Source organism: Fundulus heteroclitus, chromosome 10, assembly GCF_011125445.2.
Source record: "Fundulus heteroclitus isolate FHET01 chromosome 10, MU-UCD_Fhet_4.1, whole genome shotgun sequence".
NCBI lineage: Eukaryota > Metazoa > Chordata > Actinopteri > Cyprinodontiformes > Fundulidae > Fundulus > Fundulus heteroclitus.
Genome location: NC_046370.1, coordinates 30,662,317 through 30,686,793, shown reverse-complemented (window position 1 = coordinate 30,686,793; position 24,477 = coordinate 30,662,317). Strand labels below are relative to the sequence as shown.

Sequence of the window (24,477 nt, the reverse complement as noted above, 5' to 3'; positions counted from 1 at the left end):
GGGAACTTATGACCATTCTTTCAGAGGCACAATTGTGAGATCAGACACTGATGTTGGACAAGAAGACCTGGTTCTCAGTCTCTGCTCCAATTCATCCCAAATTCTATGGGGTTGAGGTGAGGACTCTGTGCAGGCCAGTCAAGGTCCTCCACACCAAACTCTCTCATCCATGTCCTCATAGACTTTACTTTGTGCACTGGTGCACAGTCATATTGGAAGAGGAAGGGGTCATCTCCAAATTGTTTCCACAAAGTTGGGAGCATGGAGTTGTCCAAAATCTCTGGTTCTGCTGAAATATTCAGCTTTCCTTTTACTGGAACATTCACCGGAATATTTCCTTTCCATATCCTTTCTTTTATTTTTTTCTGATGTCTATGTGTTTTATTTTATACACCCGACTTTGATGATTTGGATAAGTGAGCAACTATTTTTGGCAATTTAGTGTATATTCAGGCAGCCAACTATCATAACACGGTAAGGATCATTGAATTTACTGATTGCATTTGTATAGTGTGGGAATCCGTTAGTTCTGCATCCCCTGCTGCATGACCCCAAAGCACTCGAGGCCTATGATCTCAGAGGACAGAGGTATACATTGCACAATTGTGAATTATCTTTCTTGCCTGTCTGACAAGTTCATTTCTAAAGAAAAAGAAAATTAACTTTAAATTAGCTTGCTATTAATTACTAGTGTATAACTATGTGTATGTGCCACCGTCATGCCCAAATTTCCCCATTGTGGAACAATGAGGCCATTTCTTATTTTATAATCCAAAGTGATCAAGTAATCTGTCAAGGGGGTGGGGAGACTAGATGGTTTCGTCTTTGAGCAACAATGATCTGCAATTAGTTTAAGTAAATACTCCTGTACTAACAGGCAATATGAGGGATATAGAATCAACAACTTCTCTGAAAAAGGTCCCATCATTCATAGAAAAAAGCGGATTTTTCTGAGATACTTTCAAGCGTTGTATACTGATAAAACACCAGCAAAACCTTTTCTGCCAACAGATTTTAATTCCCACAGTATTCTAAACTTTAAGGGGATGCCGACTTTTATCCCAGGCTACTTCTACCAATAAAATGACAAAGTAAAAAGAAATTTCAACTAAAGGTAATGAAAGGGCTTTAAATGAGACCGTTTTATTAGAGTGAACCTTTACATCGAATACCAATTGTATGTACTTTGCAATGAAACATTTTATAATCATAAAAAAAACATTGATAGCATTTTTAATCATCATAAATAAGTTGGACATCATCTAAGTAAAAACACCCCCTCTGTGTCTATGTGATAAAGTGCAGAGTACAGTCTTTTGCTGATGATGTGGTTATTTACATTTCATTTTGTGTGAAAATTACTGAGAAATTGAATGCAGTTTAGTGCCAAAATCTTATCACATATCTGAAATGTAGAGCATACATAGGGACGAACACTCCGATTGAGTTTCACAGACATCAATAAAACAGCTTATATACTGTACAAGTAGACACAGTGGCTTTAGAAACTTACTTTAGCTGCATCAGTTCAGGGTACAAATGAGTTTGATAGGGTTAATTCTTTTTGTTGCTTTCTTGAGGTTGATTTGATAAACTGTACAACATCTTTGACACCCAGTTCTGTTCTAATGCTTTAACAAACCACTAAGCGCCGAACAGACAAAATCTAAATTATTTTTTAAATATTTACATCACATATGAGAAACTCGCCAACATAGATCCTGCAGGCAGTGAACTGAGCTGAAACGTGTGTGTGGACATGCATGTGGACAGGAATTATTTTACATTCACAGTTGCAGCAGATGGGTTGGTTATGGGAGAGCAGGTTGGCCTTTTAATCACCGAGACAGTGAGTGAGTTTCGGGGTCGTTCCCAGACACACATGTACTCTAGCTTATTGTGTAGTTAATAATAATAATAATAATGAAAATAATGTCCCTGTTTCCTTTGACTGCCTACAGTACAACCATGATAGACACATGGGACATTGTCTAGGACCGGCAGCAGCCAGCAACCCTCATTTCTTTGTCCACGTACTGCTGTAGCTGAAACTTCGGCTCATCGGGTTCCTTCATGGTCCGGTGCTTCAGTTCTCTGGTGATCACAAACAGAAGGTCAGCATTAACAAACCCTCTTGTATGTGCTTCATATATTTGTGGGTTTTCTGCAAAGATCTTAATCACTCATACACTTTCAATGCTTACGGGACAGTGAAAATACTAGAAAACTGGGAAGAAATATTGGCCCTTCTACAGATTTCTTCTGTCTGTCCTTTTCTAAAACATATGCATAAGATCAAACTAATCAACATTGGGGATCAGATAAAAATAACCTGAATACATCTGACATTCAGTTTAAATAACTAATTCATTTGTAAAAAAGTAGAGACATACCTGTTCCTAAAGTGGTTACTTAAAAAATTATATTTCACAGCATAGTTTATCCAGCATTTGTCTCTACCATGAGATGCACTAATGTCTCTGAAACAGGATATCACTGTTTCTCCAAAATAAACCAGTGTTTCTTTTGGATTTGCGGTGAATTAATTTCCAGGAGAAAAAGTTCATAACAGCATAGATATAGATATTTCAACTTAGAAACTTTTTGCATCAAATCTTATTTATACATACTGTTTGGTTATATTTGAATAACTAAGATGGTAAAATGTTTATAAAGGAATCCCTTATTAGTAGCCACCCTTATGGCATCCTGCACAAGTATTCATACACATTGTACCTTTTCACATTTTGTCATACAAGTATCATTGTATGACAACATATTTTTTTATATATTTTTTTTACAAAGAAAAATCTAAAATGTGTGGCATACATTTGTAGTCAACCCACTTACTCAGGTACTCCAATATAAAACTCCCACCAACCAACAGCCTTCGGAAGTCACCTAAATGGCGTTCCGCGAGCGAGCTATTTTTAGAACGTGACGTCACATCACGTGGTACGCGGTAGGACAAACTTGCGTTGTCCTCCGCTCTTTCGCTGTAAAAGAGCTGTACGTTACCCTTGGTTTTACTCGGTAAAACAACTGCTTTTTCCAAGTCTAAGACGTCTCCTAACCGTGGTTTTTAAACATTGTTGTTATGGAACGTGCAACAGCGACTCGAGGTACGCTCATATGAAGGATGTTTTCTTCATTAATTTCCCGAAAATTCAAGACTGCCAAGGAGAAATGTGTGCGCTGTGTACACTTGTGCGGTCGGCCTACACAACAGTTCAACCCAAAAAAACATCATGACCTGCGGTGCCCGGACGTCGGCTCGCGGAGTGGTTGGGGAGGGCGAGCGTTCCGGTCTGCGCGACGTGTTGGCCATCCGTTTCCGTACGCCTCCGCTCGCGGGTGGATGTGGGCAGGGTGGTCTGCCGTGCCGCGCGGCCCCCGGGGCGTATCGTCTTTCCTCTCTCCCCTCCGTTCCCCCGACGCCCGGTGCCTCCCGTGGGCCTCGCCCGAGCCGGGCTCGACCCCTGGTCTGGGTCCCTGTCACCCACCGAAGGCGCCTCTGGCGTCGCTCGTCTGCCTCTGCCACCAAAGCGCGCGGTCCCGCCGGCCTGCTCCCGTCAGGTATGTAAACAGTTATTTTGTAGCTACCGATTGGCAAAATATACCGATTCCTGGATGGTGATTACAAACAGAAAAAAAACGGCCGATGACGCCATGAACGCCGAGAAGGAAAAAAAAACATCGACTTACCGTTCTATCAACTCGGCCCGTTTTCCAGTCTTTCTAAGCCCTCGACAACCAAACCATAGTTTGAGCTGAACGTTGGTTGTTCCACAGTTCTACCAGTAAACCGGGCGGCTGGGACATCTTCTTGCGATAGTTTAACAGCTGAAAAGTCGGTCATATCGTTGTATCTGTTGTACGTGTAATGGCTGGTTGCTACGAGCGCTCTCAACCTGTTTGTCCTACCTTAGCGGCAAGGGGCGTTGCTGATGAGATGGTGACGTCACGTGTGCGGTACGCTATTGGTAAATATTGTCCACCTGTATAAAATCTAAGCTTAGCTTGAATGCATCTGTTCTGTGAAGGTGTCAAACGTTTAACATTATTGGTGAAGAAGCAGCTTCATCACGACCAACCCTGGAGGACTGTTCAAACCCTCATCCAAAACTGGAAAAATATGGTACATCTGGAAACTTAAGACATGGCCATCCTCCTAAAATGACAGGCCAGCAAAAGGAGCAGAAATCGAGAAAGAAGAGGCCCGTCGCGTGGCAACTCTGGAGGAGCTGCAGATATCCACAGTTATGTCAGCAGAAATCTACGCTCTTTGTTGAGAACCTCAAAAATCTGGCCTCTATGGAAAAGTGACAGTCATTGTTAAAGAGCAGTCTTGTTGGCAGGTTGGCACAACACAACTAGAGGACACAGTAAACATGTGGAAGGTGATCTAGTAAGATGAGAACAAATTAAGCTTTTTGGCCAAGAGATAAATCTATATATGTGGCAAAACATGAAAAGGTTCAATGCATAGTAATACTTTTAAAAGACAATATACATTGACATTCACGAGTCACGGTACACTCCATGCCTTGAGTTGGCTGTAAGATAGTAACCAATCAATTTAGTGAAAAGATCTGAATAGTTTGTTATCCCGAGTGGAACAAATGCAGAATATAATACTGGAAATCCTCTAACAAGGACTCTCATACTGCAAGCTTTGGGGGAAGCTTTGTGTAGGATTTAGTGGATTGTAGGAATACACCTTATTATTCTGAGATATAAAAGGGATCTCACAATTGTAGCAGAAAGCTTTTCTCCTCTGTTTGCATTTCTTTGTGGCCATCTGCCTCGTATGAACTGTTTTGTTGCCATTTTGAGCTTTTTTATGGTAGATTTGTTTCTCATTAGGAGGCTCCAGGCTGGTTTTATTCACCTTCCATTAAAAATGTAATAATTTCAAACTAATGGTCCTGGCATCCCACCACCTCCTGAACCTTTAAGCCTCTGGGTCTGTACTTGGCAAAGCATGTCAGCAATCTATCCCTGCTTGTTGTGCAAATTAGCTCATTAAGACTTAGAAAACAGAAGCTTGATGAGGTTTTTAACCTAGTATTGAAAGAGGGCGCACATGATACTTTTTCAGCACAAAATTAAATATCTTAATTAGTGCTTAGATATCAAAGCAGTAAAATAGCTAAATGGCTGAGTTGGAAAAAGTAGTAATTTGTTCTCTTCAATATGCAGGTAACATAACCCCGCATGCTTTTTGCCCATTTCAATTGCTTTACTTAACACTCATTTCATTGGTACAGATAATGATGAAGGGGAGAAGCCAATAGTATTTGTGGGGATTTGATTTAGACAAAAAGGGGTGAGAGATGCAAAGCTATGAAGTAGCAAACATGAGCTAGATGACTACAAGATGAAAAGATCAGATTTTATTTTCTGTATTTGCAGAAGGATTGTGTGCCAGACAGCGAGTCTATTATTGGCAACATCTCAGCATGCCAGCCTGTTACCATAACGAGGCTAAAAAAGAGAAAAGCTCCCACACAAACTGTCCAACATTATACATAAAAAACACTACTGAAATAGTACCCTGTTTGCTTTTTTTTTAAAATATTTTTCACAGTTTACTTTCATATTATTCAATTAATTTGAAAAGCTAACTTTGACATTTTTTCAGTTGTACTGTGGCTATTAGTCCTAAAATGCAAATATACAGTGTTGGCTACATTAATTGGCAACCCAGTAAAGATGTGTTAAAAGCCTTAAGATTAAGATAAATTATTAAGCTGTGAACAAAGGGCAACAACATCAAGCATTTAATTTGAGTTGATTTATTCAGTGGGGAAATAATCCACAGTTAAGCAATAATTGCTTTTCAACAAACTCACTCCAATTATTGGCAACGCAAACAATGCTTTTAAACAATGTAAGGGAAGCATTTTTTACTTATACTTTAAGTTAATTAGTATGTTTTGAATCTATAAAAAATCTAAACTTTCTTAATGTCGGCGGATTACTACACTTTGAGGAACACAGGGATGTCAGGTTAATTTACTTAACAAATTTTAAAGACAGAAAAATGAATGTGTAACATTGTGGAATGGTGGCTTTTAGATAAAACATGAACTGAAATATAAAGATATATAAAACTTCACCAAAAGTCACAATTTAACAGTGTTAGCAAAAGGACCATCTTGGTTTCTCCAACTTTCCAGAACAACCTCTAGACCAAGGGTCTGCAATCGGTGGACTCTGGTCCAAGTCCGGTCCGTTTTAAGTATTCCATTTAAACCGTGAAGGGTTTTCTGTCAAGCACACATACTGTAAAAGACATTTTTATGTCATGAAAAATGTTTCTGAACAGCGCTGCAAGGATAGCTATGAAATACATTGTACCGTCGCAGTCTCTAGGTAAATGAATCAACATTGCTGCGGCACACAAAGGGAAGTGTATATGATTGAGAGAAATCAGCATAATGACGGCAATGTCAGAAATCATAGAATGTGATGGAGAAAACAGTGTTTTGCAAAAAGTTGACGGACTCGTATGTGTTGGTTTCGCCTGCATCAAGCTCTACAAGAACAGTCTGCCTTATTTGCTCCAAGTGAACAGCACCAACCTGAAGAGACATTATGAAACTACACATAAGCATTTCACTGTGTACTTTCTGCAGCAGGTTGCATAAGTAGAGATATGTTTGCATATTCTGTGTGTATATAGTAAGTAAAAATATATAAATATATACTGCTCAAAAATAAAGGTAACACTAAAATAACACATTCTAGAACTGGATAAATTAAATATTCTTATTAAACACTTTGTTCTTTACATAGTGCTGACAACAAAATCACACACACATTATCAATAGAAATCAAATTTATTAACCCGTGGAGGTTTGGACTTAGAGCCGCACTCAAAAACACACTACAGACGGATCTACAACAAGTCAAAATGAGGCTCAGTAGCGTGTGCGGCCTCCATGTCCCTGTATGACCTCCCTACAACATCTGCCCATGCTCCTGATGAGGTGGTGGATGCTCTCCTGAGGGATCTCCTCCCAGAGCTGGACTAACAGCCGCCAACTCCTGGACAGTCTGTGGTGCAACATTGCATTGCTGGATGGGGCGAGACATGATGTCCCAGATGTGCTCAGTTGGGTTCTGGTCTGGGGAATGGGCGGGCCAATCCATAGCATCAATACCTTTGTCTTGTAGGAACTGCTGACACAATCCAGCCACATAAGGTCGAGCATTGTCTTGCATTAGGAGGAACCCAGGGCCAACCACACCAACATATGGTCTCACAATGGGTCTGAGGGTCTACTCTCTGTACCTAATGGCAGTCAAACTACCTCTGGCGAGCACATGGCTGTGAGACACCCCCAAAGAAATGCCACCACACACCACAATTACTGACCCACTGTCGAACCGGTCATGCTGGAGGATGTTGCAGGCAGCAGAATGTTCTCCACAGCATCTCCAGACTCTGTCACGTCTATCACATCTGCTCAGTGTGAACCTTTGAACCTTTAATCTGGGAAGAGCACAGGGGGCGTTAGTGGCAAATTTGCCAATCTTTGTGTTCTCTGGGAAATGCCAAACATCCTGCACGTTGTTGGGCTGTAATTATAACCCCCACCTATGGATGCTGGACCCTCACACCACTCATGCAGTCTGTTTCTGATTATTTGAACAGACACATGCACATTTGTGGCCTGGTGGAGGTCATTCTGCAGGGCTCTGCCAGTGCTCCTCCTGTAGCTCCTTGCACAAAGGCAGAGGTAGCAGTCCTGCTGCAGGGTGGTTGCCCTCATATGGCCTCCTCCACGTCTCCAGGTAGCCCCGCCATGCTCTGGACACTACGCTGACCTTCTTGCCACAGCTCACATCGATGTGCCATCCTGTATGAGCTGCACAACCTGAGTCACTTGTGTGGGTTGTAGACTCCGCCTCATGCTACCACTAGAGTGAAAGCACCGCCAGCATTCAAAAGTGACCAAAACATCAGCCAGAAAGCAGAGGAACTGAAAAGGGGTCTGTGGTCACCACCTGCAGAACCACTCCTTTATTGGGAGGGGGGGGGGAGACTTGCCAATTGCCTCTAGCTTCCACCTGTTGTCTATTCCACAACAGCAGTTGAAGTTGATTGTCTGTCAGTGTTGCTTCTTAAGAGGACAGTTTGATTTCACAGAAGTGAGATTGACTTGGAGTTACATTGTGCTGTTTAAGTGTTCCCTTTATTTCTTGAACAGTATACAAATAAAAGAAAAGAATGATAATGAAGAGAGTTTAGAATATGCTTTATGTTCATGTGCTTTTATTTTGAAACACGGAGTACTGAAATCTGCTATACAAATAAACTCTCATTGCCTTACTAGTCTAAAACAAGACAATCCAGAAATAACCTCATGTCACACTATTATTCATCAGACACTTCTGTGCTCCACTCTTTTGGAGGAATATGGAGATGATAAGATTAAACTCATAAATTTTCTCAGGGCTTCATCATCTTGTCAGCATTGCCCGTATCGGAAGTTTCGGGAAAGTGAAATGGATGACGATGCAAATGACCTATTACTGCAATGCAATATTCGATGGTTGAGCAAAGGAATAGTTTTAGCATGCCTTTGGGCAAATAGAGAGGAAATAAAACTGTTCTTGATTCAGAACAACAAGGCCAGACAGATTCCTCTGTTTTTGGAAGATGAAAGGAGCAACCATATAATCAAAACGTAAAACTGCAAAGCAAATGCATCCCTGTGTGGGATTTGGTTGTAGCTGTTAGAACAGTCCGTAGAAAGCTGAACATTCTAAAAGTGGATCTCCAACATAACTATACACATTCTTCATCAGTGAAACTAGTGACGACCTGTTTAGCTGCATGCCATCATTCAATGGTGTTACCCTGAAAACAATGTGGGATATATGAATAACTGACAAACATTTTGGAGCAAACCTAGTTTGATCCAGAGACAGCATCAACCCCACTTTGGATGGTCAAGGTCAAAGTATATTTAATAGTCACTAGATAATCTAATGAAACTTTAATATCCAATAGTGTCTGCCGATCCTACACCAATATCATGTTTACTGTGACAGTAGCACAATTACACACAAGGTTGACAGTGACAGAAGGCAAGTCGCCCACTCTGGCGTCATCTTGTCTCCAGCTGTGACAACATCCTGGGGGGCAGATGGGCTGAGCTACTGCTGTCAACAACTTCATGTTATACATGATACAGTTGACCCCGTCTTTCAGAGTTTAACCCCGTTTCTCTCCCAGACATAGCCATTGGCTGAGCTTTTACTGCAACTAACTGTATGTGCTCTCTTTCATCCTTTTGACCAGAAAACTCACAGTCTTTCTGCTCAACTGTTTCTTTCATACACACAGTCACCTATGGAGCTATTCTGCCATTGCCCTCTCTAACAGAAAGTATTCATGCATCAGCGCTTCTGTTTTTTTGCACGCATGTCTTCTCAAACTCTCAGTCAGTCGTGGCAGATGGCCCATCACACTGACCCTGAACCTTAGGAATGATTGCTGCTAGTCAATGACTCAATGCCATCCGCTGGGTTTCCTTAAATAGAGAACCTTTTCAGGGAACACTTCTGGTGAAGGATGACTGGGTTGATGGTGTTGATGGCTGAGCTGATGTCCACAAATAGGATCCTGGCGTACCGCCCTGAGTGGTCAAGGTGGTGCAGGATGAAATGTAGTCCCAAGTTGACTGCATCATTTGCTGACCCCGTTTGTCTGTAAGCAAACTGCAGGGGGTCCTGCAATGGGTCTTTTAAGTTCTTTCAGATGCTTGAGTTGCTCAAAGGATTTCTTGACCACATACGTCAGTGGGACATGTCCGTAGTCTTTTAATACTGTGGTGGTGCATTTCTCAGGGACCGGGATGCTGATTGAGCATTTGAAGCAGGAAGGAATCTCACACAGCTCCAGAGACTTGTTGAAAATCTGAGTGAAGATTGTAGCCAGTTTTCAGGCAGAAGAGGGAAATATCATCAGGTCCTGGGGCTTTCCTGGAATTCTGGTGCAGAAAGACCCTTTTACATCTTTCTAGTGAACTTTAGTGCAGGTAGGGGCTCGGGGGTGGAGGGGGGACACGACAGGGTTGCAGGGTTGTTGGTTAGGATACAGGAAGTTCTTTTGTGTGGCAGTGAGATGTGAATGGATGGTTTTCAAATCTACAGAAGAAGTGGGTAATCACAGCTTGTGAAGATGAGCTCCTATAGCATGTAATGTTTTTCAAGATCTTCCAGACTGAAGCAAGATCATTAGATGGTCATTGGCCTGCTTTTACAGCACCCAATCCTTACTGTTGTGAGTCTTTTCTTTGGTAGTAGCTTCAGTGCTTGGAAGGTGGGAGTGGCAGGGCTCGCAGCAGCAGCACTTACTGCCTGCTAAAAACAGTAAACTGCAGAACAATCAATGCTTTTATGTGTTGTCGCCGAAGTCATATTTCTCTCTCTCTCTCTCTCTCTCTCTCTCTCTCTCTCTCTCTCTCTCTCTCTCTCTAAGTAACAAACTAGTAGCGCTATACCAAACAACCCTACTCCACACACATCCTCACAAAAACTGACACATTGTGTCAAACTGTCATTCATCTATTCAGGTTAGTGACTAAAGCTTCCAACAAACTCCAATCTGTGCAGTCTGGGGTGTCTCTTCCTAACAGTTATTACCACACGCCTAGAGATTTTCAGTTTTTGCCCACAAGTTGGGATGCCATGAAGCAGAAATTGATCAGAGAGTCCTAAAACTGCACGTCTTCATATTTTAAAGTGGTGTACAGTAACAGCGATGCAGAGTTCTTTCATTCCTGGTGGGATGCTTAATATTACGTCTGTATTTTGGAAGAGTTAATTGGAGAAGTTTGCACTGGTAAAATCCCCAAGAATTAGAGGCACTGTTCCCTCTCCCCCCCACCAACACATGTCTGTTATCAGCTATTCTTCAACAAAGTACATTTTAGTGGTGGGATGTAAACACCATCCATAATAAGGAGAACTCTCAGTGAGGGTTAACCTTTCTTCTGCATGCCTGTTTAAGAATGGCAGTGATCTCATTCCTTCAGGTTGAAGATGTTTTAACAATGTGAGAAAAATTAGTTGTATTCACAACATTGCTGTTCAGATGTCTAGTTACATGTGAACAGTGTAAGTATTTCTGCATCTGTATTTGCACTGGTTTTCACTCCAGCGGTTTTTGCTTTCTTGAAGCATTCACCATTTAGGGAGGCTATTTGGTCATGTTTGCATATATCAATCCAGTGGTATTTTAGAACTTTATTAAAAGTATCCCATGTTGAAAGCCAAATAGATTTTCTGAAACTGTACACTTTATCCACATTCACCCAATTGCTCTCACTAACACATACTCATACACCGATATGAAGCTCAGTAGGCAATTTGGGGTTAAGTGCCTTGTCCAGGGGCACATCATCATGTGACAAGGGGAAGCTGGAATCTAACCCACAACCTTCCGATTGCAAGACGACTGCTCAACCCATCAAGCCAATGCCTATTTTTAAATTTTTTAGTCTTTAATGCTACTGCATTAATTTACTTCAAGGCTTTTAAACATCTTTACCACAATTGCCAGTAATCATAGCCAGTACTGTGCATAATGGAAGAACATAGCTCCATTTATCTTTCTATAGTCTGTCTATATCAGACAGGCTGCTCATGTTCTTTAAACTTCAGGTCTTTTTCATTCAGTTCTTCTTTAGAAATCAAAGCTCTGATTACTTCTAACATAATCAACTGAAACCTAAATCCAAATGTTGCTTAAAATACAGGTTAAAAAAATAAAATAAAATCACAGCAGTGGTCTAGCTGCCCCCTGTGGTAGTGGTGCATTTTGGTCGCTATCGACATGAAGCCCCTAATCTCTTGAACTGTACACTAAACAGCCTTTTATTTTTTCTGAGCCATGAGGAAACAGCAGGATGATGGAGTCCCTTCGATCTTCATGGTCCTGCTTCAAATGGTCACCAGGTGAACTGGAATGAATTTTTGTTTAACCCCCAAGCAGGCAATAGCGACAAAAAAAAGACTTTCTTATAAAACTCAGAACACTATTTTAGTTGCCACTTTTCATGCTGTGATTTTGTATTTGTGACTCACTTGGCCACAGCAGTGAAGGCCAACTCCACATTCAGTCCTGATTTAGCACTCGTCTCCATGAAGGGTACTCCAAACTCCTGCACAGAAAAATCATCTATCAACAGTGGGATTTAGCACATCCATGGTTATGTAGTGAGGACAAAATAACCTGAAGCTCTGAAAAAGATTAGGTCTTTCATCAATGCAAAATTTCAAGCTTAGAGATTAAAATACCTGCAGAGTACCTACAGTATGAGAGAGATGCAAATCAATGGCTCAATCATAACTCAACCCTGCTTTGAAAACATGTCAATCTTGCTTGCTTTTAAAACATAATTTTCTCTCCTTATTTTTTCTAATTTTCAAGCAACAGTGAACACAGTCGATGAAAAATGCTCCCAGGGATAGAAATCTCATTTTGAGGAGGACAAAATGTCTTAATATTCCTGCTGAGAATGTCATCCTGACAGTTGCAACATCTTGGCTGGATTCCTCCCGATGAATTCATATTTATTATCAGACGTTATCTGAGTTAAACGGCCTGGATAATTAATTTAGCAAGGGGCAATCATTTATTATAATAGTGCTTCGAAATGTGGAATCAAGACAATGACACAAACACAGGTGGATGACTGGTTTTCGTACTAGTAGATGAAGAACAGTATAACCTCTGTCTAGTTCCACACATAATACAGAATTGGCCTTGTAGAAAGCTCACCTTTGCCAGTTTCTCGCCTTCCTCTCGCTTCACCACCCTGTCATGTGGGGAGTCAGCCTGGAACACAGTGGACAACATACTGACCTAGAAATGGTTGCTCTTATATTCTAGTAATATTGTGTCAAGTGGGAACATAATATGCAATAATTCAGTCCACCTTTTGTAGGGTAATGACTTGGTTATTTTAGCAGGACCATACTAAAACATAATTTTGTGCATATTGCAACAACAAAGTTACCTGACTTCGCCAGATGGATTTGCTCCGCATATCCATCTGGAAACCTTCCGTTGAAGTAATTTTGGGAAGTGGCAAAAATACTGGTTAGCTGATTGGCCTATGTTGGTGATAGACGAGCCAATAAAACAATCAGATCAACATCTGTACGAGTACGTCAACATGCTTCGTCGTCGCTCTGTTACGAGTGACAACGAAAACACAACCACAAGCTGCTCGCTGCAGGTAAAGGCTCGTTAGCTCAGCAAAGAAATACTCTGTAATTCCGATAAAACTTGCTCGATAGCCACGCTAACGCTAGTTTCATCGGCTGAAGCCGCCATGTTGTTTAGACTGAACTGTCGCGCTTCTCGTTGCGTCACACCTCAACCCGCCTCAAAGCCAACGCTGATTGGACGTTCGTTTGGTGAACGGCTCCAAATTTTCTTTAACGGAGAGTAGCCAGACTGATCTGCGAGTGAAACCTTGAAACCTTGCGAGATCAGGATGGTCTCACGAGGCTAACAACAAAGTTGCATCTCGGTAAATTAGAATACCACCAATACATTCATTTATTTTGTCAATTCTTCTCAAAATGTGAAACTCAGATTTATTACACACACTAATAGTTTTTAAAATTCAGATATTTTGGCTTACAGAAAATTAAAATCAAACATTCAGTTTCAGTTTTAAAACCACAAAAGGACACCACTAAAAATGGGACGAGTTTTCAGGGTGTTGTAAGCAGGCAGCCATTTAATGGAAAGTTTAGTGGAATAAAAAAATTATGGTTGAAGAAGATCCACAAGCAAAAGGGATAAACATAGCTTGAAAGAATTTTGAGACAAAGCAAAACATTTGTGGAAGGTTCATAAGGTGTCAACAGTCAGAGCTTCGAGAGCCACTCCACAGACGTATTCAGGACATGGACTAAAACTGCTGTGTGGCTTGTGTTAGGCGAGCTCTGAACAAAGCAGTGAGAGGTATCTTACCTGCTCTTAGGACAAAAGGGACCGCAGTGCTGCTCTGTTGTTCAAAGTCCACTTTTGAGATGAAATTACACTTTCCATTTTATTTGGAAAGCAATTGCCTAGATTTTTAGAGTGAAGAAATATGGAACCAACTTTTTTTTTAGGTCCAGCGTAACGTTTCCACATTCAGTTATGATTTGTGGTCTCGTCTCCTAGTGTTGGTCCACTAGGTTTTATCAAGTTCAAAATCAGCATAGCAATCTACCAGGCCATTTTAGAGGACAAGTTTTCATTTTCCAGCTGCTCCTAAACAGCACTGCCAAGAGTAACACTATCTGCTTTAATTATCATTGTATCACTGTGCCTGATTGACTAGCAAACCCCACAGAAAGAATCTAGAGCATATATTCAAGAGGAAGATGAGACACCAGAGCAAACAATGCAGAGGAGGTGAAGGCTGTTAGAATTAGGCAACCTGGGCTTCCTTAAAACCTTGATATAAAAATAAGCAAAAAGAACAGGTATATATGCTTGAAATATACCTCTTTCAACATAAGAAACGTATGGGAGCTGTAATTGTTTAACAAAATTAACAAAATAATTGTACTTTACATAATTTTCTTATTTACTGTGATACACCCGTACATGACTCTAGCAAATGAGTTAAGGGATCTGATTGAAGAGCCCTATGTGGCTGGAATGTTTCCAGCTCACTTAAATGACCTGGAATTGCAAATGTAGCAGATTAAGGCCCAGTCCCACTGGCTCGTATTGGCCGCGCTCCGCATGGCTCCGCTCGCTTTCGAGTGTTTCCGGAGCAGTTTTTTTGATGGCCAGTCCAGGTTCCTCCAGCTCTGCTGAGCAGGAACAAGTGTTTAGACGGACGCTGATCAGATTACGGATCATAAGCCAGCCCCCCTCAATCAGAATACAATTTCATTCCGGTGGCAATAATTTGCTGATTAAGTTTTAATTCGCTGACAAATCTGAGTGAAGTTACTGTGTGGGAGAGAGGAGCAGGGCTCTAAACTAACTTTTCAAGAGTCTTTATTGTTGTTATGTAACCATAATGAAATCTTGGTGAGACACTCAAAATGATAAGAGGGAGACCTAAATTAAAAACTCTTACAGAAAAACAAGACATAAGCATCCCTGAAGGACACCCTCAAAATGTAAAACCTTCAGAAGAAAAATAAAGTATTAAATATCTAATACCCTTTTTGACTCTTCAAAGAAAAAATAATTAAGACTTTATAGGATGATTTACAGCTTCACTTTTGTTGTGCTAAATCGCTGTTCATAAAGGCAACATTGACTATTACCATATTTTTCAGACTATAGGTAACACTTTTTCACAGTTTAGCCAATCCTTTAACTTATATTCAGGTGAGACACAGATCAAATTTAAATGATAATTCATACTGACCAGCATAGAAGAGAAAACATTACCATCTATAGCTACAAGAGGGCTCGCTAGCCTTGTGAAAATTATCCTGCTCCTGTACCACTTAAAAATTAACTGAAACATTAACTTATTGACCATAAAGACTGAACACATGTTTGTATTTTGCTGTTTCAGTATACATTCAAGGGGGGAGCACTGTGTGATGCAGCTCGAAGGGCCCACACTGCAACAGAAGTGAACGAACAGAACAGAACAGAACGTGAAGGTAGTAACAGCTAGCGCTAGCTTACAGGTCTGTTGTCCGGACGGGTTACAAGTTCGCTGATGCACGTCAGCTTTATGTTGCTCTGAAACATCCGTGTTGCACTGTTAGCTTAGCATGTAGCACGTTACGCTCTCTGTCTAATTTAGGCATCATTTTGACAGCTTTCAGCGTAACGGGCCATTACGTTGAAATGTGTTGGGTAAAACCTTAGTGGATGGAGGTTTTTTTTACAAATTTTTTGACTGATGTGATTTATATTCTGGAGTGATTTATAATCTGAAAAATACAGTAAATTATTGACTAACAATCTAGTCAACATTTGAAGCAAAAATATTTATTACATAATATTATTGTGGTAGAACACCATAGTAGCAACTTGCTTTTTGTCTGCTTATTTGCTCTGTCAGTCCAAATGTTCTATTTTTGAAAAAAGTGGAAATAAAACTGCTTTGTTGTACGATTCATCGATTAATTGTAAAAAAACACCCAAAAAACGAGAGATTAATCTATTATTAAAACAATCGTAAGTTGAAGCTCTAAAAATAACACTCCCACATCACCTTCTTACGAACTACGACTGATAGCTGAAGTTTACATTAAGTTGTGAAATGCGGCGTTATCATTGGCTCTTTAGCTACTGTGAGATCAACCAACATCAGCAAAAGGATAGCGTTCATTGCAACACTTGTGTCATTGTGTTTGGGATTATAAATTTAATGGCTTTGGTTTACTCATCATAACACCACTGATTCTTCAAAGATTGAAACCTCAGCCCTGTCTAATTGAGGCAGCACAGCTACTATACAACAATAATTAATATGCCATATGTGCATTCATTTTGTTAAACATATCTAAATACCCAACTGCTCCATCTAGTTACCAGTGTGTTCTGGCACTCCTGTTCTTACTACGCCTTCCTAACCACCCTCTGTGTCCATCTGCCCATCTATCTCCCAGTGTTGCCAACAAGGCCTCACCTTGTTGCCCAGCAGCATGACGACCACGTCTTGCTGGGCGTACTCGTGAATTTCTGTCAGCCATGCCTGAGGATGAAAACAGAGCAAAGATTAGGAAAGAAATCTAAAAGAGGAGAAGAATAGGACAAAGGGAGGAATACAGAAGGAAATAGCAGCGGTGAAGGGGAGGGTCAGGAACAAAGACTTGTGTTCTAGAAGATGGATTGTTTCATGAAGGAGGAAATTAAGAGAAAGACAACAGATGCATTTGTTGTTCTCTGCCCTAGATCATCATCAACTCTTGTGTTTTCTTCTTGCATCTCTGTCCTATCCATCTCCTTCCAATTACAGCCAAATGGTTTCTTTTCTCTCAATTATCAGACTTGCTTAAAAAAAAGAAAAAACAAATCCCTTTGAGTCTTTGGGATTCAGTCATGCACATCTTTCCCTAGAAACCTTCTTATTTATTCCTGTGTTATCCTTCCACTTTTAGTTGCAAACTTTTGAAATAAAATAAGAGCAGTAACATCACCATTCATCTTAAACGCACAGAAACATAATGACAGATCCAGCTCCAACAGGACTAGAAAAAGACACAGACAAATTATTGCAGTATCTCTAGATCTAATTAACATTGGTCAAGTCCTTCTGCTTGTACAACACAATTAAATTGACATTAAAAAATGCACTTGGCAACATTCCATTACACCATTTAAGAGATAGGCAACATGAGCTTTGTTTGTTTTAGTGTACAATACTAGATGTGACATTCTTTGGGAGGTTGGGATGCTCAGCTCGTCAGACAAAATGCTGCGGTCAGGCTTCATTTAGGTTTTGATTGATGCACTGGTAAACCTTTTAACTGATAGACGGACATGATGGAAATACAAAGCTATGAGCAACTATGGCAACTAGCATGTCCCTGCCTTTTTGTTGCCATCGGTCTTGGACACGACGTTCATCTTCCTTGTGAAGATTATTGAAGACCTAATTCCAACGCGAGTACTGCTGCTGTTCATCTTCAATGTGAAACATGATGTTAGGGATGCTATGAAAATATTTTTGTACCCATCATTGAAATGTACAGCTGAAGACCAACTGTCTGGAAAAAGCAAACAAAAATAAAATGGATGTGTAGTCAGCATGAGGTCTGCTAAGGTTCTGTAATGCTTACAGCTATGGACTGAAGACAGACATTTAAAGGTGGATCTCTCCTACTGTGGTAGGAGATTTGTTTTTGCCTGTGGGAAATTGTAGTGGGGTTCCGGTCGGTTGGAGAATGCCACCATATCATTCTGCCTTCAGGGACTTTAATAAAAATAAAATTAAAAAAAGAGCTCCCACCTGTCATGAAGACGTACCGACTTTCTAGGTTTGAAGTTTTTAAAATATCAAAAGTTGAATGACTTCTTAAATCCTGAAAACTTTACACTTAGTATAGCTTTTTTTTTACAGCTTTTATTTGTGGTATGTATTTTGTTATTGATGGGCATGCTGTATAACCCTCTAGAAAGGTTGTTTTTTTATCATGCAATAAACTTTTATAGTACATATATCTTGTGTATAACAAAGTATTCTGGAGTCAAATGTGACACCACAGCCAAGGCTTGGCTCTACTTTGGTCACGCAGCTGGTCAATGCCCCAAACATGGCAGTTACCGTAATTGACATCAGAATGTCAGAAAATAAAAAATAAAAAAATAAAGGTCTTGCCGTCGGCTCGCATTGAATGCGGTGTGGGTTGCGGTCCTGATCCAGGTCTGGTTTTACGCAAATCTCAACTCAAACTGCTCCAAGCTGCGGCTCTGGTTGTTCATGTGGTCCTTTCTGTTGATATCCCTCATAATTGATTAAAAAACAGCCATCGTTTTATTTTTTTTTAGGGTAAAACTCGTTATCTGTGCACTTAACCTATTTCATCCTCCAAAAGTTCCTTTTTTCCCTCATGTTTCTTTGTCACCGTTTTGTTTACACTAGTCAAGCTACCTAAGTTGGTGTGATGATTTTATTCTGAAATTCACCAGATCATTATCCTGTCTAGCGTGCAACATTTTCTGTTTAGCTTGTGTTTAGCTAGTTAAAATCATGAGCTTGACCCGATAACTGAGGTGGCGTCCAATCAAACTTCCTTCTTGCAGAAATTTTGCAATGCAACTGCTGTGAGTTGGCACATTGGTTTTCAATTATCTGGGTTCCTTGCGATGGCGCAACCATAACTGCACCACATTCAATGTAAGACCGGGGTCGTGGATGTAATGACCAAGACAAAGTCCAGACCTTAAGAGAACTGTGGAGAAACAAATGTTTCCAAACCTCAATAAACTTAAAGTTGTCTAGAAGAGAGGATCAAAAGTCATCATGACTGTACTGACAGGGAGACTCTTTACATGACTAAATACAAATACTGTTATGCTGCATAATAACTAGGACAGACATAAAGCTCATATATCCAGCAAATAAATCCATTTAAGACACCTCTACAGCAGTCTTTTCTCACCACACATACACAGTATGCACTTTGACGTGTAAGATGCTAAAATGTTAGTGTAAAACATGTTCATGGGGAAAAATAGTTTATTCCCCATTAAAATGTTAAAGGTTACATTCTTTTTTACTTTAAATGTGCATAGCCACGTTATTTGATCAAACAGTTTTTGGTATTTTTTTAATAAGCAAATAGTGTGACTATACGCCTTTAAACTAAACTCAAAGGTTCTTTACTTTCATCTGTGAGTTTATTCTTTTCTTCTTGGTTTCTGTACTATTTCAATCTTGGTTTGATTAACTAATCCTCAAGTGAGCTCCCTGGTAAACTTTAAGTACAAAAGCTTCATTTGTTGTGGGCTCAATAATTGTATTTGTGACATCACTTGGTTGGACGACAGATAACTTCACATAATCAGCTCTTAGTGCTTTGTTTGTTTTTTTCAGCTGCATCCTGCTTGCATAACCAGTTCAAGCCAGATGTAAATGAAAAATGACATCTAGGTTTGGCACCACTTGATGAACACTTAAAATATATCCCGGAAAATAGGAGGGCTTAGGTTTGGATTCAGATCCAGCGACCATTCCATACTTACCTGAAGCCGATTAGGAAGCGATTTGACATTCGGTTGGCATGTAGCTGAGAACGGCGACAAAATTAAACCCAAGGAAAAAACAACAACAACCTCAACCTCAGATTACCAATTACTCAAACAGAAACATAGTATAATAATCACACCGTGTTGTTTTCTATAAATAGCAATACTGAGGTTTCATCACAGATCACTTTAATTTAAGTTAAACTACTTTGACTTTAGTGATGTCTAAATGAACCAAATATGCAAATAATGCCTTTCACAAGTATACAAGTAAAAAAAATTTCTAGGATTTTATCAGATGGATTAATACAAAATAGTGAATGAAGAAAAAGTGAAGGGGAAATATACATATTTCTTTCAAAATGTTTTAAAAATAAAACTCAAATGTTCTGCTTGCATTCAGAGTTGTTTACTCTGATACCCTAAATTAAAATTTGGTTCAATTAATTGGCCTTAGAAGTCCAAATATGTGCAATTTGGCTGTTTTTGTAAAAGCCTCAGAGGTTTGTAACAGTGCATTAATAGATAAAGAGCATCATGAAGACAAACTAATCATGTTAAGTGCCATCTGTGTATCTCTGGGGAAAATATAACCCTCCCCAACATCTTGTACACACCATCTCCACCTTAAGACATTGCTTTTCTTCAGCAGGACCAGAGAAGCTATGTACCCATTTTACCCATAGTTGAGTTTCAATGCATTTAAACAGAACCACATAAAAAAGCTCTTCAAAACCTGTGTATATCCTAAGTGGGCTTTTGTGAAGGCAGCGATGAAATCTAGAAAACAGATAACTGAAAGGACACGAAAAATAAATGCAAAAACAATTTTCTTTTTACAGAAGATTATGAATTCTTTGATTTCCTATATTATTCTATTAATACTTGGGATCTGAGCAGAACTAAACAGACAAGTTTAGTGTTATTAAAGTGTGACTTTGTGTAACAATGATATTAAGGTAGAAGTATTTCATAATGGTTTCTATTGAAAAAAAACAAACAAAAAAAAACAGGGGAAAGGTATTCTGTCAGAACCGTGAAATAGAAAGTAGACGTCTTTGAGCAAAACCTTCATGGATACTGTTACTTAAAGACTGACTTCATAGGACCTTGAGATTACATATCTAACTTTGGAAGAATAAGAAATTAATTTGCTTCTCTCCTTGACAATATACACGAGAGTCAGTCCTAACACATATTGAGAGTCACAAGAAGATCAGATCAGCAGAGCTAAACTCAACGTAACTTTAAACACATACACAGGGAACTGGGGAGTAGAATCCTTTAAACAGGATGAAGCACTGAGTGAATGTCTCAAGCAATGGAAGCTGGAAGAGAAGGAACCATCATGGGAGGAAAAACCCTGCATGGGATGTACCACCGACAGATAGCTGAAGTGGCAGATATAACCAAATCCTACCAATGGGTAGAGAGGGCTGGACTGAAGGACAGCAGTGAAGCACTGATCATGGCAGCACAGGAGCAGGCCTTGAGCACCAGAGCAATAGAGGCCCAGATCTACCATACCAGGCAAGATCCAGCATCTCACAGCAGGGTGTAAGACACTAGCAGGGAAGGAATACATGGAACACCATAACCAAGTGGCTGGTACAGTGTACAGAAAAACATCTGTTCAGAATACCAACTGGAGAACCCCTGGTCAAAATGGGAGTCACCTCCCAAGGTGGTGGAGAATGACAGAGCTAAGATCCTGTGGGACTTCCAGATACAAACAGACAAAATGGTAATGGCTAACCAACCAAACATTGTAACCATTGATAAGCAGCAGAGGACAGCCGTTGTGATGGATGTGGTCATCCCGAGTGATGGAAACATCAGGAAAAAAGATCAAGAGAAACTGGATAAAAACCAAGGGCTCAGGGAAGAATTAGAAAGAACCTGAAAGGTGGAAATAACATTTTAGCCCCCAGTAACCCCCACTCTGGAGAAGTGGCAGAAGTATGCATACAAATACACTGCCTGGCCAAAATAAAAGTCACCACCTGGATTTAACTAAGCAAATAGTTGTTTTCTATAAATAGCCATACTAAGCAAATAGTTAAATCCATTGGATAATTACTGCCTGTGATTATGTCTCAGCTGGCAACAAGTTCTTTAACTCTAACTGGTGCAATGAGTTGCTTCTCATTTGTTTAACAACCATGTCGAACGACACATTTAGTGGTCATGGAAAAGATGACAGTCTGTTTCAGAAGGGTCAAATTATTGGCATGCATCAAGCAGAGAAAACATCTAAAGAGATTACAGAAACTACCAGAATTGGGTTAAGAACTGTCCGACGTATTATTAAAAACTGGAAAAATAGTTGGGACCCATTGTCTTAAAGGAAAGAATGTAGGCGGAAAAAAATCCTGACTGGTCGTGATCTGTGATCACTTAAATGTTTGCAATCTATTCGAAGAAAAACAACAGCAGAACCCTGGGCTATGTTTAATAGTGAAAGTAAGAGCTTTCCTCACAGACAATGCAAAGGGAACTCAATGGATTGGGACTGAACAGTTGTGTAGCTGTAAGAAAACCACTAATCAGTGAGGCTAACTGGAAAAAAGGCTCCAGTTTGCTAGAGAGCATACAGATTGGACTCTGGTCTAATGGAAGAAGGTCATTTGGTCTGATGAGTTTCCAGTGATGGGTGAATCAGGGTAAGAAGAGAGGCAGGTGAAGTGATGCTCCCATCATGCCTAGTGCCTTCTGTAGCAGCCTGTGGGGGCAGTGCTATGATCTGGGGTTCCTGCAGTTGGTCAGGTTTAGGTTCAGCAACTGTATGAAGCTCAAAGAATGAGGTCAGCTGACTACCAGAATATACTGAATGACCAGCTTATTCCATCAATGTTTTTTTTTTCTTCCCTCATGGCATGGGCACATTCTAAGATGAAGTGCCAGGATTCATCGAGCTTGAATTGTGAAAGAGTGGTTCAGGGAGCATGAGATCATTTTCTCACATGGATTGGCCACCAGAGTTCAGACCTTAACCCCACTGAGAATCTCTGAGATGTGCTGGAGAAGGCTTTGGACAGTGGGCAGACTCTACCATCATCAATGCAAGATATTGGTGAAACATTAATGCAACACTCATTAATAAATCTTGTGACATTGCAGAAGCTTATCAAAACCATGCCACAGTGAATGTGTGCCGTAATCAAAGCTAAAGGCAGACCAACAAAGTATTAGAGTCTGCAACCGTTTTTTTTTTTTTTGTTTTTGCAGTGTATGAACGGATAGGTTGATGGACACTACAGATGGATGGACACAATGACAATTCAATAGATAAAAAAATGTATGCATGGATAAACGGATAAATGGACAAATTAATAGGATGATTGATTGAATAAATGGAAGGATGAATGAATGAACAAAATGATGGCTGGAAGGATAGATGGATTAAATGTATGGATGGGTGGGCATATAAATGAATGCATTTATGAATAAATGCCCTTGCTGATATTGCAGCCTATAGGGCCAGGAATCTTTTTATTTACTTTTCCAGACTGCATAAAATCCTCGTTTCATGATGTTTTTTTTTTTCTTATTTGAATGTTGAATTTTAATGACATCTGAAAAAGGATTGAAACAGGTTGAGCATTCTTCGGTAATTTTTTACTGAGCTCTATCACATAGGTGAATAAATAACATTCTGTTGTCCACAAGGTTCTTAATCCTGGTCTCTGCTTGACTAGCGGACAGTCTTTTGCCCTTAACACTTTGCTTAAAGAAAGAAAAAAAAGAGATCTTGTATTTTACCAAACAACCCTCAGGGGAACAGGCCTCAAATGTTCGTTTTCTGCTTCAGCTATAAACTGTATCTCAGCTCAGCTGGTTTTTGTGCTCTGAAAATATGAACACATCTCTGTGTCAGCTTCAAACACAGACCTTGTACAATATTTCCCTACCACATTCCTGAGTGGTAAATTGTCTTTGGCTTATATCCTTTCCATCTCCTTCACCTTTAAGTACGTTAAGAATTGACAGTATTCTACAGGATGAGGTGCGGTACACTAAATTGAAAGAAAAACTGAAATAAATTGGAGACAGCAAGCTGAACATAGAGCTGCTGTTACCATTTAGAGCATTAGTAAGCACATGCAGACTCTTACCAGGAGGGAGCAGAGGCAAATATATTTCACTGGTATTGAAAGAAAGAAGAAAAAAGGTCAGGGCTTTCTCTTAAACACAGATACTGTACACACACACACACACACACACACACACACACACACACACACACACACACACACACACACACACACACACACACACACACCTGTCTTCCTCCACTGTTCTCTATGTGAATCATCAAAACTAGAGCTCTCAGATCAGCAATAATCCCTCCCCTTGTGTGCAGGTTTACAGTATCCCTAGAGCTTTACATCATTTCATTACACTAAGATCAATGCGTGAGCCCCTACACCCAACAACACACAAACCTGCCAATTACTCACACAGCCTTTAAAGATCCTGGCAGTCTGTGGGTGGATTAGGTGAGAGGTAGGGGAAGGAACACAGTTTGGGAGCTGAAAGAGATCAAACTTCAAAGGACTAGCTGTCGACACTGTTAAAATTCATAAAGTATGTGGCAGGATGCACAGAAGACACGTGTTCGGGTCGATACTTTGTGACTCGCTGTCAGATTAGGAGTATCTGCACAGCTTCCAGTTTGACATTTGACTTTGCACCTACACGACTCATTCACAGACCAGAAGAAAGGAAGAGTAGAACGGCCAGAGGCATGTAAAGGGGTGCAGTACATGTCCTCCTTGCTG

The 24,477-nt window shown here is 40.2% G+C and overlaps 1 protein-coding gene across 1 annotated transcript in view; it reads right to left on the bottom strand.

Annotated features, from left to right (window-relative positions):
• Positions 1 to 1,115: 1,115 nt before the first annotated feature.
• The window catches only part of LOC105930857 (ras-related protein Rab-26), a 111,446-nt gene continuing 88,084 nt past the window's right edge, over positions 1,116 to 24,477 (bottom strand). The window contains exons 7-10 of the mRNA XM_012869246.3: positions 16,635 to 16,700; positions 12,803 to 12,859; positions 12,106 to 12,182; positions 1,116 to 2,094 (exon numbers count right to left, since the gene is read on the bottom strand). Of these exons, the coding sequence (XP_012724700.2) occupies positions 1,992 to 2,094; positions 12,106 to 12,182; positions 12,803 to 12,859; positions 16,635 to 16,700 (303 nt within the window). The 3' untranslated portion in view covers positions 1,116 to 1,991. The remainder of the gene's footprint in view (positions 2,095 to 12,105; positions 12,183 to 12,802; positions 12,860 to 16,634; positions 16,701 to 24,477) is intronic.